The following is a 13,449-nucleotide window of genomic DNA, read 5'->3' as shown; positions in this document are numbered from 1 at the left end:
CCATCCCCTCTTGCCGCCTTCCCTTCCCCTCCCCTCGTGCCGCCTCCCCTTCCCCTCCCCTCGTGCCGCCTTCCCTTCCCCTCGTGTCGCCTTCCCTTCCGCTCCCCTCGCGCCGCCTTGCCTTCCCCTCACCTCGCGCCGCCTTGCCTTCCCCTCGCGCCGCCTTGCCTTCCCCTCACCTCGCGCCGCCTTGCCTTCCCCTCACCTCGCGCCGCCTTGCCTTCCCCTCGCGCCGCCTTGCCTTCCCCTCACCTCGCGCCGCCTTGCCTTCCCCTCACCTCGCGCCGCCTTGCCTTCCCCTCACCTCGCGCCGCCTTGCCTTCCCCTCACCTCGCGCCACCTTCCCTTCCCCTCGCGCCACCTTCCCTTCCCCTCGCGCCGCCTTCTCTCCCGTCCCCTCGCCTTCCCTTCCTATCGTGCCGCCTTCCCTTCCGCTCCCCTCGCGCCGCCTTCCCTTCCGCAGCCCTCGCGCCGCCTTCCCTTCCCATCGCGCCACCTTCCCTTCCCCTCGCGCCGCCTTCCCTTCCCCTCCCCTCGTTCCGCCTTCCCTCCCGTCCCCTCGCCTTCCCTTCTCCTCCTCTCGTGCCACCTTCCCTTCCCTCCCCTCGTTCTGCCTTCCCTACCCCTCCCCTCGTGCCGCCTTCCCTACCCCTCCCCTCATTCCGCGTTCCCTACCCCTCCCCTCGTACCGCCTTCCCCTCCCCTCCCCTCGTGCCGCCTTTCCTTCCTCTACCCTCGTGCCGCCTTCCTTTTCCCTCCCCTCGTGCCGCCTTCCCTTCCCCTCCCCTTGTGCCACCTTCCCTTCCCCTCCCCTCACCCTAACCTCCTCCCAAACTGCCTCCCCTCTCCACCCACGATAGACATCTCCCGGCGGTTTCCGCGTGGTGTATGTTGTAGCATTAAGATGCCGTTGTATGGTTTCCGCAACAGCATTAACAAGCTGTTGTGACGTATCCCAATCTGTTTTGTCTTCTCCTACCCCCCCCCCCCCCCCGCCCATCCACCCCCACCACCTCACCTCCCCAAGTCCTTCAACCAAATGCAAGTCGAGAAACTCTCCCCTCACCCTTACTTCCTCTCCCTCCTCGCTCCCATCCCCCTCCCAGAGTGTGTAGCGATATTTGGTGAGGCGTTGCTCGCCCCACCCATCCACCTTCACCCCTAACTCCGTCTTCCCTGCCTCCCCCCCCCCCTTCTCTCCACTCCCCTCCCCTCAATATTCCCCATCATCAAGACGACAGGTTGCATTTGCTGTTAAACAATAAATGAAACTTGTGTCTTCTCACTGAGAGTCCATTTGAAATAGTGTTAGAATTAGTGAGAGCTCTACATAGGCCCATATTGAAATTTTATTGAATTGAAAAAAAAAGTAAAATTCAACTTTGTGGTTGTTTGAATTGGTTGAAGTCAAAAATGCACACATTAAACACATTCCCCACTGTGCCTCTTATGCGACTCACCGAAGGTGTCGTATGGGTCGATGTTAGGATTTGGTATGTTCCAGCAGCGGATGCTCGCGTCGGTGCCTCCACTAAAGCACTGCTCTCCGGTGGTGCTGATAGTCAGGCTCAGAACAGGACCACTGCCACATATGTGACGCACACAAACATACATTACTCTGCCACGTCTCAGCAAAGTTTCAAAGGTCAGTGGATCGACCGAGCACAAGAATGACAAATGTTTGCCATTTCCACAAACATCAATTGATCTGAACAAAACATTTATCAAATGAAAAGGAGATTACAAGATAAATGGCGAAACTGAGATCTGTTTTCATTCACAAAGTAGAATGTTGTTGTCATCGTCTACACCAATAAATGTCAGTGTGTATGGGTGTGTGCGTCTCCTCCACAACTCCAAAACCATGAAACCAAGAAGCCTGAAACTTTGTACGCACACAAAGGGAACTCCACAAGAATGCGTGAGTGAAAATTGGGTGTTTGTGTTAATTTAAACACCCCCTTTGAAGATAATTAATGACCTAATGATGTTTGTAAGCCATGACAATGCCCTTTATCAAAGCTCATTCTTGGCCAGCCTTGTTAATTTAAACACCTTCTTTGAAGATAATTAATGACCATATTTAATTATCCTTTATCAAGGCTCATTCTTGGTCAGCCTGCTGTGCCTTGCTGAGGTCTTAATTCACCATTTTTTGGCCTGCTCAATAATGCTTTGACTTGGAACAAGCCACAATAATTTCTTAATGATAAAGTTTTTTCAAACTTTCCTCACTCATATAATTGAATGACTGATCATACCTATGAATCTCTGGATACATTGCAATGTTTATAAATGCATGGAGACGCCAACGATCGTGGCTTTATTTAATTTCTGCAGAAGCCATAACCTCGATAATCTCAATCTCAGCTGAATTTCAAAAGTTAAACTTCTTCATTGACTTCAGCAGCAGTCACTGCGAAAAAGAAAAAGAAAAAAAAAGTGTTCATTTGGCCAATTTGGGCATTGCCTGACATTTAAAGTGTCTTCAGGGGCATGGTGTTTACATGACCGATCAGCGATTGCTCATCACTTGACAAGCCAGCGGTTCCTTATCAATCGTTTTGCTGGAGTGCTTGCTTGATTGCTTAAGCCACTTGGTGAGTCTACTGTAATATTTGCACTGTCACTGAATATATCGATCGATTTGAACAAAGTTCAGGGCACACGAGCCTGCGTTTGGCCGTGCAGTGCCTCGGGCAGTGCTCGGTTGCTGAAAATGTCCAATTTTACTTTACACCACACTTCCCACTTTTGTATGATCTTCTTTCACGATACAACCACTTCAGTATATACACTGGTAGATTATAACATACACATAAAAAAAAGAAATTAAAAGCTTTGTTTTTAAATGTTTCTTCAACTGTTTCGTTGGAGTGCCTGCTCGAGTCGTTAAACCACTTGGCGAGCGCTCAAGCTTCAATGGTGATACTGTGGCATGGTTTGATGTGGGGACATTTCCGGAGTTAGGAAAGCAAAATAAATCAGATGATTACAACGAGTAAAAAATGTTTCCAGTTGTTACAAAGCAATGAATCGGCACATTACGACAGGATAGCTGAGGGGTATGCATGTTTGCTCCAAGCTGTCTCGCCTGGGTATGAATCTTGACCCAGCTAAAAACTGTCATCCTGGCGTTTCACAAGCAAGGTGATTCATCAATGTGTGTGCCTTCTCTCGCAGAGATGTTAAACCAGACGACATCTGCAGGAATCCCCACCGCTCCTCTGTCTGTCTCTGTCTCTGTCTCTGTCTCTGTCTCTGTCTCTGTCTCTGTCTCTGTCTCTGTCTCTGTCTCTGTCTCTGTCTCTGTCTCTCTCTCTCTCTCTCTCTCTCTCTCTCTCTCTCTCTCTCTCTCTCTCTCTCTCTCTCTCTCTCTCTCTCTCTCTCTCTCTCTCTCTGTCTCTGTCTCTGTCTCTGTCTCTGTCTGTCTCTCTCTCTCTCTCTCTCTCTCTCTCTCTCTCTCTCTCTCTCTCTCTCTCTCTGCTGGTCGTTTGCTTTCTGGGTGTGGTGTCATGGCCGCCATGGGCTGCTGCTCTGTGTTGTGGTGAGTTTTCAGTGTCGTTTTCGTCTTTTCCCTCCCCTTCCCTCTTCCCTTCCTGTTGTGTTCCGTGGAGTTTTGTTCGTGTTTTTTCTCCTCTTATCGTTGAGAGAGAGAAAGAGTGAGAGCAGGCCTATTTGGGAGCGGCCCAGCAGATTCTTTTTTGAGGCCTTTATAAGTACCTTGTTGCTTATAATGCATTTGATTTTTAATTTATTTCCTTTTTCTCGATTCATTTAGTTTGACCTTCTTGTCTGGTTAGGGCAAAGAAGTGATAAACTGCCATCATGGCGATTTTACGCCCTCAGCATGAGGCGTTTGAAAATTTAACTCGGAAACATGCGGTTGTTTGTGTTCCACCAGAGGGTGTCCTCACGAAGGATGTTGTATTAGCAGTTGGGGATGTAATCGGGTGTGAATGAAAATTGTAATATCAAATGTTCCACCTTTCATACCAAACGATAGACTAACATCAGTTTTGTAGCGATATGGTACAGTTGTGTCAATAATGTCAATGATTCCACTGAGAAGCAGAGTCGAGCGGATAAAACACGTAATAAGTTTTCGTCGCCAGATTTTCATGGTTCTTCCTGATCGCGGTGATGATACGGGACTGAATATTTCGTTCAAAGTAAAGTTCAATGATCGTGAATGTCAAATGTATGCTTCATCAGCTTCGTCAACGTGTTTTCTCTGTGGAGCCCTCGGTCATGTCAAACATTTTTGCCCCAGGGTTTCCTGTTCAAAGTGTGGTAAAATGGCCACGGAGACATGGATTACAAAAAGGATATCAACACTGCAGATCCTATAAAACGGGCTGATGTTAATCTCAATAGTTTACCGATTCCTGCTGTTCCTGTTGCTCCTGCTGTTCCCTCCTGTAGTGAGACGGATGTTAACAATACCCTTGTTTCCAATCCCAGCGTCGAAAATAATGGTACATCACTCCCGATTACTGAACATGAAGTGACCTTAAATTGTACAACCTGTCCTGATGCTCTTTCATGTCGTGAAGAAATGGAAGAGGATCCTGTAATTTCCCCGAAAAAACGAAGAGCAACAGATGCTAGTTTTTCTCTCAGTACTGCAAGGAAAGTAGTATTGGAGATGGACAGTGTCGCTGAAAACGCACCCCAATTTGGTTTTCATGTTTTGACCCTTTTTGAAGAGGAGGATAGAAAATTAGATTCAAAAATTGAGGAAAATGAATCTCAAAAAATACCCCCGAGAGGGAGTGCCGGTCATCTCTGCCAGAGGTCGAAAGTAACTCTGTGCCAGACTGGAATAGGGGCAGTTCATAAAGTACGTACGCTCTACTTCCGGGTTTCAAAACCACCCACCCCCCTCTGTATGCAGGCTAGTGACCACCCACCCACCCCATCATACATCGCTAATTGCTTGCAAAGCCAGCAGTTCCTTATGAACTGATGTTTGTAAGCCATGACAATGCAGTCCCTAGCGGTGTAATTTACCTTTTTCTTTTAATATCACAGCATGCCATTTATGAAAATAAAAGTACAAATTGACATTCAAAACAATGTTAATGTCATGAATGAAAGTAAGTGTGCATATAAACTTGTGTTCCATTGTTTTAGTCAAATCTGACAAAAGCTTCAAATGTAATATTTGTCTCAGAGAGTTCCGGTTCTTAATTTTTTAATATTTTTATTTTTGTATGCAAGTACTTTATGAACGGCCCATACGGGGAATCAGAACAAATTTTGAAGGGCTATAAAATCGGAACGAGAGCAAATTTCAAAAAAATGGCTCGTGTTGTTCTCGATAATAGTCCATAGTATCTGAATCACTAATAACATTTGATCTCTCTTGATAAATGAGGGAGGAGATACGATTTGAAATCGATGATTTTCGCAACTTTGACAGCCTCGTGACTTTGACCTCGACCTTGGACGACCTTGAAAGTTATATCGTTGTGCATGTCTCATCGACCTCTATCCATTCCACTATTGGTTGTCTCCACTCGGTTTGATTGTGGACGGACGGACGTACGGAAGGACGGACGGACAGACTTCGAGACTGGGGTTATTAGGTCATCTCTACTGAGATGATGGAGATGATCTAATGATGCGGTTCACCTCTGTAGATAGAAATCGTTGTTCAACGGAAATAGGAGGTAATGCTGAGGACGTTAGTAAACCCTCAATTGAACCATTACCATCACTGGCTACTAATGAGCAGACGGTGATTGACTCAGACCTTGACAGTGGCCCTCTACCCATACAGATGGAAAAATGTATTGCCGAGTCTCCGACTGACTCCATAGAAAACACAACACATGAGGGAGAAACTGGGGTTTCGGCTCAGTTGGTGCCAGATAAACATCAGGGTAATGTAGTTTGTACCATAGAGCTCTCCAGCACATCTCTGGAGACACTCATGATTCCAATAGTGACAAGAAGCTGATATTCTCGATCCTGGAGGTACCTTGTCAGTGGTCAGAAACGTCAGTCAGATGAAGATGTTGAGGTGCCTGAGTTGTCTCAGTCTCTGATGAGTCAGTCAACGATAGCTCCTCAACTTGTACTTTCTTTTCTAAATGAAACCTATAGACAGCAAAAAGTGGTTATCAGGGATACATTTCCTGATTTAGTTTCATTTCTCCAAACTGCGAAAAAAAATAATAACAAAGCCCATTGATTTCCCATTAACAAAGTCACAGTTTCACCATCTTCGGAAATTCATCACGAAAGCAGGTCTTGAAATTTCGCAATAGTCGATAAAGCCTTTTGATAAAGAATGAAGAAAATCACTTTTGGCACTTTAAACATAAATGGTGGCGGTGCAAGTCACAATCGCCAAGCTCAAGTGCAAAGTTTATTTAAGCGCAAAAAAAGACATACTTTTATTGCAAGAGACATGTATCACTCAATGTAGAGTACGATTGGTGTCACCTTTTTGGGGAGCAGTGTTATTTTAGTAACCTGTCTTCTCTTTCGGCAGGTCTTGCTTTCATACTTAGACCGGGGCTAACACCCGAGTCATGTGTTTTCCTGGAGATTGTAAAAGGCCGATTCATTTCTCTTGAACTAGTGATTAACAATTTTCATTTTACATTATTTAATGTGCATGCACCTTGTGAGAGTGCAGAACGTAAAGCTTTCTTTGTTTCTGTGATATACCACTTACAGATAGTTGATCCAAATCACTGTGTCTGCATTGGGGGTGATTTTAACTGCACATTTGATCCCAAAATAGACAGGAACACAGCAGAACACCATCCAGAATCTTGTATGGATTTATTGCTTTACTTCTTTCACGTTGGGTTACTAGATATATGGAGGGATTTTTACCCTAATGAACTTCAGTTTACATGGAGCCATATTACTGGAGGAAGAGTTTCCTTTGCGAGACTTGACCGATGGTATGTAAATTCTCGTTTTAGAAATATCGTGGTCTCTCCAGATTTTTTTCCATCAATATTCTCAGACCATCATTTAGTAACCATGGGGTTTCTTTTTCCTCAGTCAATACATAAAAGTGCATATTGGAAATTTTAATACGAGTCTTCTAGAATCTAGAAGATGGGCTATTCGAAGAAGCCTTCAAAGTGTTCTGGGCTAACCAAATCCAAAGGAAATCCTCATATTCTACAGTGAATTTATGGTGGGACAATACAAAAACCCATATTCGGGTATTTTGTCAGCAGTTTAGAGCAAATGTCACAAACGTTAAGAATGTAACAATGACTTGCTTAGAAGCTGACATTTTACAACTAGAAGAGAAACTGGTTAAAGAGAATAATGCAAGAAACTATCAGTTATTATTAGAAAAGAAGATTCAACTACGGGAGTTAATCCAAGAGAAAGCAGCAAGGTTGCTACTCAGACTAAGGGTCAGGAACTTAAAGGATTTTGATACCCCCAGTAAGGCTTTCTTTCGTTGGGACTCTGTTAGTAAATCGCCCAAGAATATTTTTTCTGTTTTTGACTCCAACGAAACTGTAATAGCAAATCCCAAGGATGTAAGGTTGTGTGTTAAAGATTTTTTCTCCAAATTGTTTACAAAACGAATTGTTTGTGATAAGATGATGAGACAGTTAACCTCTCGCCTTCCCTCCATAACTGAGCCTCAGTGTCTGGAGTTGGATGCACCGATTACGCTCGAGGAATTAACCCAAGCTCTAAATGAAATGGACTCCGGAAGGACCCCTGGAATTTATGGCCTGCCAGCTGAATTCTACGTCAAATTTTGGGACCTGTTAGGCCCAGAACTGATGTATGTCCTGGAATCATCTGTCACATGGAGAGCAACCTCTAAGCTTGAGAAGAGCGGTGATGTCTCTCCTTCCAACGTCTGGCGACTTAAGACAGATGAAGAATTGGAGGCCTGTTTCTCTGCTATGTACCTACTACAAAATATTTTCAAAAGTTTTGTCAAATCGATTGAAAAAAGTAATCAGCAATCTGGTTCACCCTGATCAAAGTTATTGCATCCCGGGCAGATCAATATACGATAATATATTTTTTTATTAGATTTTTGATCGATGGTAATTGTGTACAGAATGATTTTGGTATAATTTTCATTGATTTAGAAAAGGCTTTTGACAGCATCGATCATGTTTTTTTGCATCAAGTGTTGGAAGCGTGTGGATTTGGGGTTAATTTCAGGAAATATATTGCTTTACTACATAATAACATTTTCAGCCGAGTTAAGATGAACAATGAGCTTTGTCCTCCCATACAGATCCAAAGGGGGTGAGGCAAGGTTGCCCAGTCTCTGGCTTACTTCTTACCCTTGTGATGGAATCACTTCTAGTGTTACTGAGGAAGGATCTTTCGGGAGTAGTAATATCCCCTGAGGACCCTTCAATTGTCTTATCAGCGTATGCTGATGATGTCTCAGTTCTTGTTAAGGATGATAAGGATACTGCTGCTCTTATCAAGTGCTTGGATTCCTTTTGTTTAGCTTCCTCTTTGAAGTGTAACTGAGAGAAAAGCAAAGCATTATGGGTTGCCTTCTTGAAGAACAATCTATCTGGAATGGCACCAGCCCGGCCAGTACACCTTCCTGCAAAACTAAAGTGGCTGGATGACGGCGTTCAGTCTCTTGGGGTGTTTCTTGGATCTACACAGTATGGAAAAAAAAAACTGGGATGGTGTTGTTGAACGTGTCAAGAGAAGATTGAGCAGGTGGAGAAGAGCTCTGCCCCATCTTTCGTACAAAGGCCGAGTTCTGGTAATTAATAATTTAGTTGCCTCCTCATTATGGCACAGGCTCGTCTGCCTGCAACCACCGGAAGACTTGTTGAAGGAAGTGCAAAGGCAACTCTCGGACTTCTTCTGGGGAGGCCATCACTGGTTACGACCGAATGTTGTATGCCAACCATTGGCCGAGGGTGGCCAGGGTTTGGTCGACATCAAGAGCCGTATAATGGCCTTTCGGTTGTGCTCAGTACAAAGACTGATGTCGGATGAACAACCACCAAGTCATCTCTTGGCTGCTCATATTTTGTGGCAAGCAGGTGGGCTTGGATACGGCCGTGAATGCTTCCTGATCCTGCTTCAACACGTTGACCTTTCTCCGCTCCCGGTTTTCTATCAGAGTATGTTGAATGCCTGGCAAAGCATCTCAGTGTGCCGACAGGAGGACACCTATGTCATTCAAATGTTTGCTCAGGAACCTTTGTTTTATAATCATATTTTCCCGGGTATATCCAGAAGTAGGGTTTTCTGCCAGCATTTTGCAATAGCCGGCAACACAAAAGTGTGGCACCTCCGGCATAAATCAGGTTTTGGGTGGAAATCGGTTCGAGAAATCTATGATCTAACCGGAATTAAGTCTGAAAGACTGACTGGAAAAGTATTGAGAGAGGTTGTCCGGTTAGGGTTCAAACTTGGAGTGAGCTGGACCCATGAGCCTGAACGATTACACAATGAATGGATTTTTCCCAGGCTGTTGAGACAGATAAAATCGGACAACTTACCCTCCATTAGCATGGGGTTAAACCTCTTTCAAAAGACTAGTAGTAAAGATTTGTACAAGTCTTGTGTTAAGATACTGCTGGGAGATAGACCATTAAACGACATAACCCGGTGTAAGAGACTGATGCCTGCCCCCCATTGAACCTGTATGGGACTCCATGTATAGCAAGCTCAGAAGTAAAAGGTCTGGTGATCTCTAATGGAGGCTGATTCATTGGATAGTTCCTTCCAAGAAACGAATTAGTCATTTTTCTCCGACATCCACATGTTGCCCGTTTTGCGAATATACAGAAGACGTGTTCCATGGCTTTATCGATTGTGTGAGATGAGTTCCCTTATTTCATTGGTTAAATTGAGTGGCAAAAAAAAATGAATGTTGTGTTCTCTTTGCGTTCCTTTATTTTTGGGTTTAATGGCAAACCCAATGAAGTCAATACACTTTTGAGGTTTCTCGTAGTGACGACCAAGCTGGCAATATATCTCTCAAGAAAAGAGAAATTGAACGGAAAACCTGTCGGGCAATGTGATGTCATGTTATATTTTAATGCCCTTGTGATAGCGAGACTTAAACTGGAGTTTTGTTTCTACCAAAACATGGAAAAACTTGATGAGTTCACCAATACCGGGTGTCATGCAGATATCTGTTTGGTACATGAAAATCAACTGGTAATACATTTGTAGTGTGTGAATTATTGTATGATTTATGTGCCTGGTAAATTGAATTTGTTTGTTTTCTTTGAAACCTGCTTGTACCATGGTGGATATGAATATGTAAATTTCCTTTTATATTTTGTGATAATAAAAGTCTCTGTCTGTCTGTCTCTCTCTCTCTCTCCTCTCCCACCCATATCCCCCTCTCTCTCTCCTCTCCCACCCATATCCCCCTCTCTCCCCTCTCCCACCCATATCCCCCTCTCTCTCCTCTCCCACCCATATCCCACATATATATATATATATATATATATATATATATATATATATATATATATCTCTATATATATATATATATCTCTATATATATATATATATATATATATATATATATATATATATCTCTATATATATATATATCTCTATATATATATATATATATATATATATATATATATATATATATATATATATATATATATATATATATATATATATATATATATATATATATATATATATCTATCTATATCTCTATATATATATATATATATATCTATCTATATCTCTATATCTCTATATATATATATATATATATATATATATATATATATATATATATATATATATATATATATATATATATATATATATATATATATATATATATATATATATATATCTATCTATATATCTATATATATATATATATATATATATATATATATATATATATATATATATATATATATATATATATATATATATATATATATATATATATATATATATATATATATATATATATATATATATATATATATATCTCTATATATATCTCTATATATATCTCTATATATATATCTCTATATATATATATATATATATCTCTATATATATATATATATATATATATATATATATATATATATATATATATATATATATATATATATATATATATCTATACATATATATATATATATATATATATATATATATATATATATATATATATATATATATATATATATATATATATATATATATATATATATATATATATATATATATATATATATATATATATATATATATATATATATATATATATATATATATATATATATATATATATATATATATATATATATATATATATATATATATATATATATATATATATATATATATATATATATATATATATATATATATATATGTCTCTATATATATATATATATATATATATATATATATATATATATATATATATATATATATATATATATATATATATATATATATATATATATATATATATATATATATATATATGTCTCTATATATATATATATATATATATATGTCTCTATATATATATATATATATATATATATATATGTCTATATATATATATATATATATATATATATATATATATATATATATATATATATATATATATATATATATATATATATATATGTCTCTGTCTCTCTTTCTTTTTCCTCCCACCCCCATATCCCCTCCCTCTCTCTCTCACCATATCCCTCCGCCTCCCACCCACACCCCTCCGCCTCCCACCCACACCCTCCGCCTCCCACCCACACCCCTCCGCCTCCCACCCACACCCCTCCGCCTCCCACCCACACCCCTCCGCCTCCCACCCACACCCCTCCGCCTCCCACCCACACCCCTCCGCCTCCCACCCACACCCCTCCGCCTCCCACCCACATCCCTCCGCCTTCCACCCACCTCCCTCCGCCTCCCACCCACACCCCTCCGCCTCCCACCCACATCCCTCCGCCTCCCACCCACACCCCTCCGCCTCCCCCCCACATCCCTCCGCCTTCCACCCACATCCCTCCGCCTCGCGCCCACACCCCTCCGCCTCCCACCCACATCCCTCCGCCTCCCACCCACATCCCTCCGCCTCCCACCCACACCCCTCCGCCTCCCACCCACATCCCTCCGCCTCCCACCCACATGCCTCCGCCTCCCACACACATGCCTCCGCCTCCCAGTCACATCCCTCTCTCTCCCCCCTTGCTCCTCAACCCTCCTGCTCTGTTAAGAGGTCTACTTCGGACTGATGGTTTAGTTTTGAATTTAAAACTGCTTCCCCACAGTGTAACATGTGTGAATCAGATTCTGAGTGAGCTGACCAGAGGGGTGCAAAGGTCACTGCATGTGTGAGCATGCATGCAGGCAGGCCTTTGTAAGGTAGATAGTGTGGGTTTTAAATGTTCCCATCTGGCTTTTATATGGAATTCGGCAGTTAAAAAGAAAATGTTGCTGTTTGGGCATGTTTTATCACCCCTCCCTTCTCCTATCACGCTGCATTCCCTTCCCCTCGTGCAGCCTTTCATTCCTCTCCCCTCACACTGTCTTCCATTCCCCTCTCGCTGCCTTACCTTTCCATCACACTGCATTCCCTCCCTCTTCCGTCACACTTACCTTTTCCCACACCCCTCCCCCCTCTCCTCCTCACTCTCACCCCCCACTCCCCGAGTGTATCGCGAGGTTTGGAAAGGCATCACTTTTCAGAGCAGAGGTTACAGAGCAAACCTGTAACGTAAATTTCTAACGTGTGGAGAGGCGAGTGTAGCGAGCCGATCCATGCTAGTGGCCTAATAAAAATAAATATTTGTTTTATTTTGTTCTTGCAAAAGACAAGGGGATGGGCAAATGCCAAAAGGACAGATGACCAAATCATATTTAAAAATAAAAAAAGAAGCCAGTGGATATATTTTTCCCATTAATTTGAATCTGGTAATAGCAAATATTCTTAGTCCCTCTTCTTGGCAAGGGCAAGTGACTACAGTTTTTCCACTTGCATCAGTAACTGTTTGCATGTGGTATTTTAAGGGATTAGATTAGTTGAAAACAATCAATGGAATGCCAAGAGTATATTTTTCCCTTGCCAAATGGCTGCCAGGTATGTCATCATTTCTAGAACTATGTGGTGAGGGATCCATCTGTGGCAGTGCCTTAAGACTGACATGGAAACTTTACAACCTGTGCAAAAGCCAGCTATGTTGAAGTGGTGGTTTGGTATTCTGTTGCTGATTCACAATTTATGGAAGTGAGAGCAGTGCCACTTATGAGGTGGGGCTACATGCATTGCCCTGAGATGAATTTTGGGAGGGGGTGAGGAAGTGGGGGGCTTGAAGATGATGTGGATCCAATCCTTTAAGTCTGAGTGCAGAACATGCCTTCATCTTTGCACATGTATTCCAGCATACCGTCATTTATTGTGCTGACTTCTTGCACCAGCCTCTACCAACCTCAAAATTGTTTGCTTGAAGTGTT

General features: G+C 42.0%; 1 protein-coding gene and 1 pseudogene across 6 annotated transcripts in view; one reads left to right on the top strand and one right to left on the bottom strand.

The window, feature by feature from the left end:
- Positions 1-13,449, bottom strand: part of STRN3 (striatin 3) — a 180,959-nt gene that overhangs the window by 69,809 nt on the left and 97,701 nt on the right. For all 6 annotated transcript variants that reach the window (XM_085888843.1, XM_085888844.1, XM_085888845.1 and 3 more), the window contains one exon: positions 1,461-1,582. In XM_085888843.1, the coding sequence (XP_085744969.1) occupies positions 1,461-1,582 (122 nt within the window). The remainder of the gene's footprint in view (positions 1-1,460; positions 1,583-13,449) is intronic.
- LOC147023429 (uncharacterized) lies at positions 4,049-6,302 on the top strand (annotated as a pseudogene).

Source organism: Eptatretus burgeri, chromosome 7, assembly GCF_056783735.1.
Source record: "Eptatretus burgeri isolate ZD-2024b chromosome 7, Ebu_testis_v1, whole genome shotgun sequence".
Taxonomy (NCBI): Eukaryota; Metazoa; Chordata; class Myxini; order Myxiniformes; family Myxinidae; genus Eptatretus; species Eptatretus burgeri.
The sequence above is the reverse complement of the archived record's forward strand: the minus strand, read 5'-3'. Positions and strand labels throughout refer to the sequence as shown.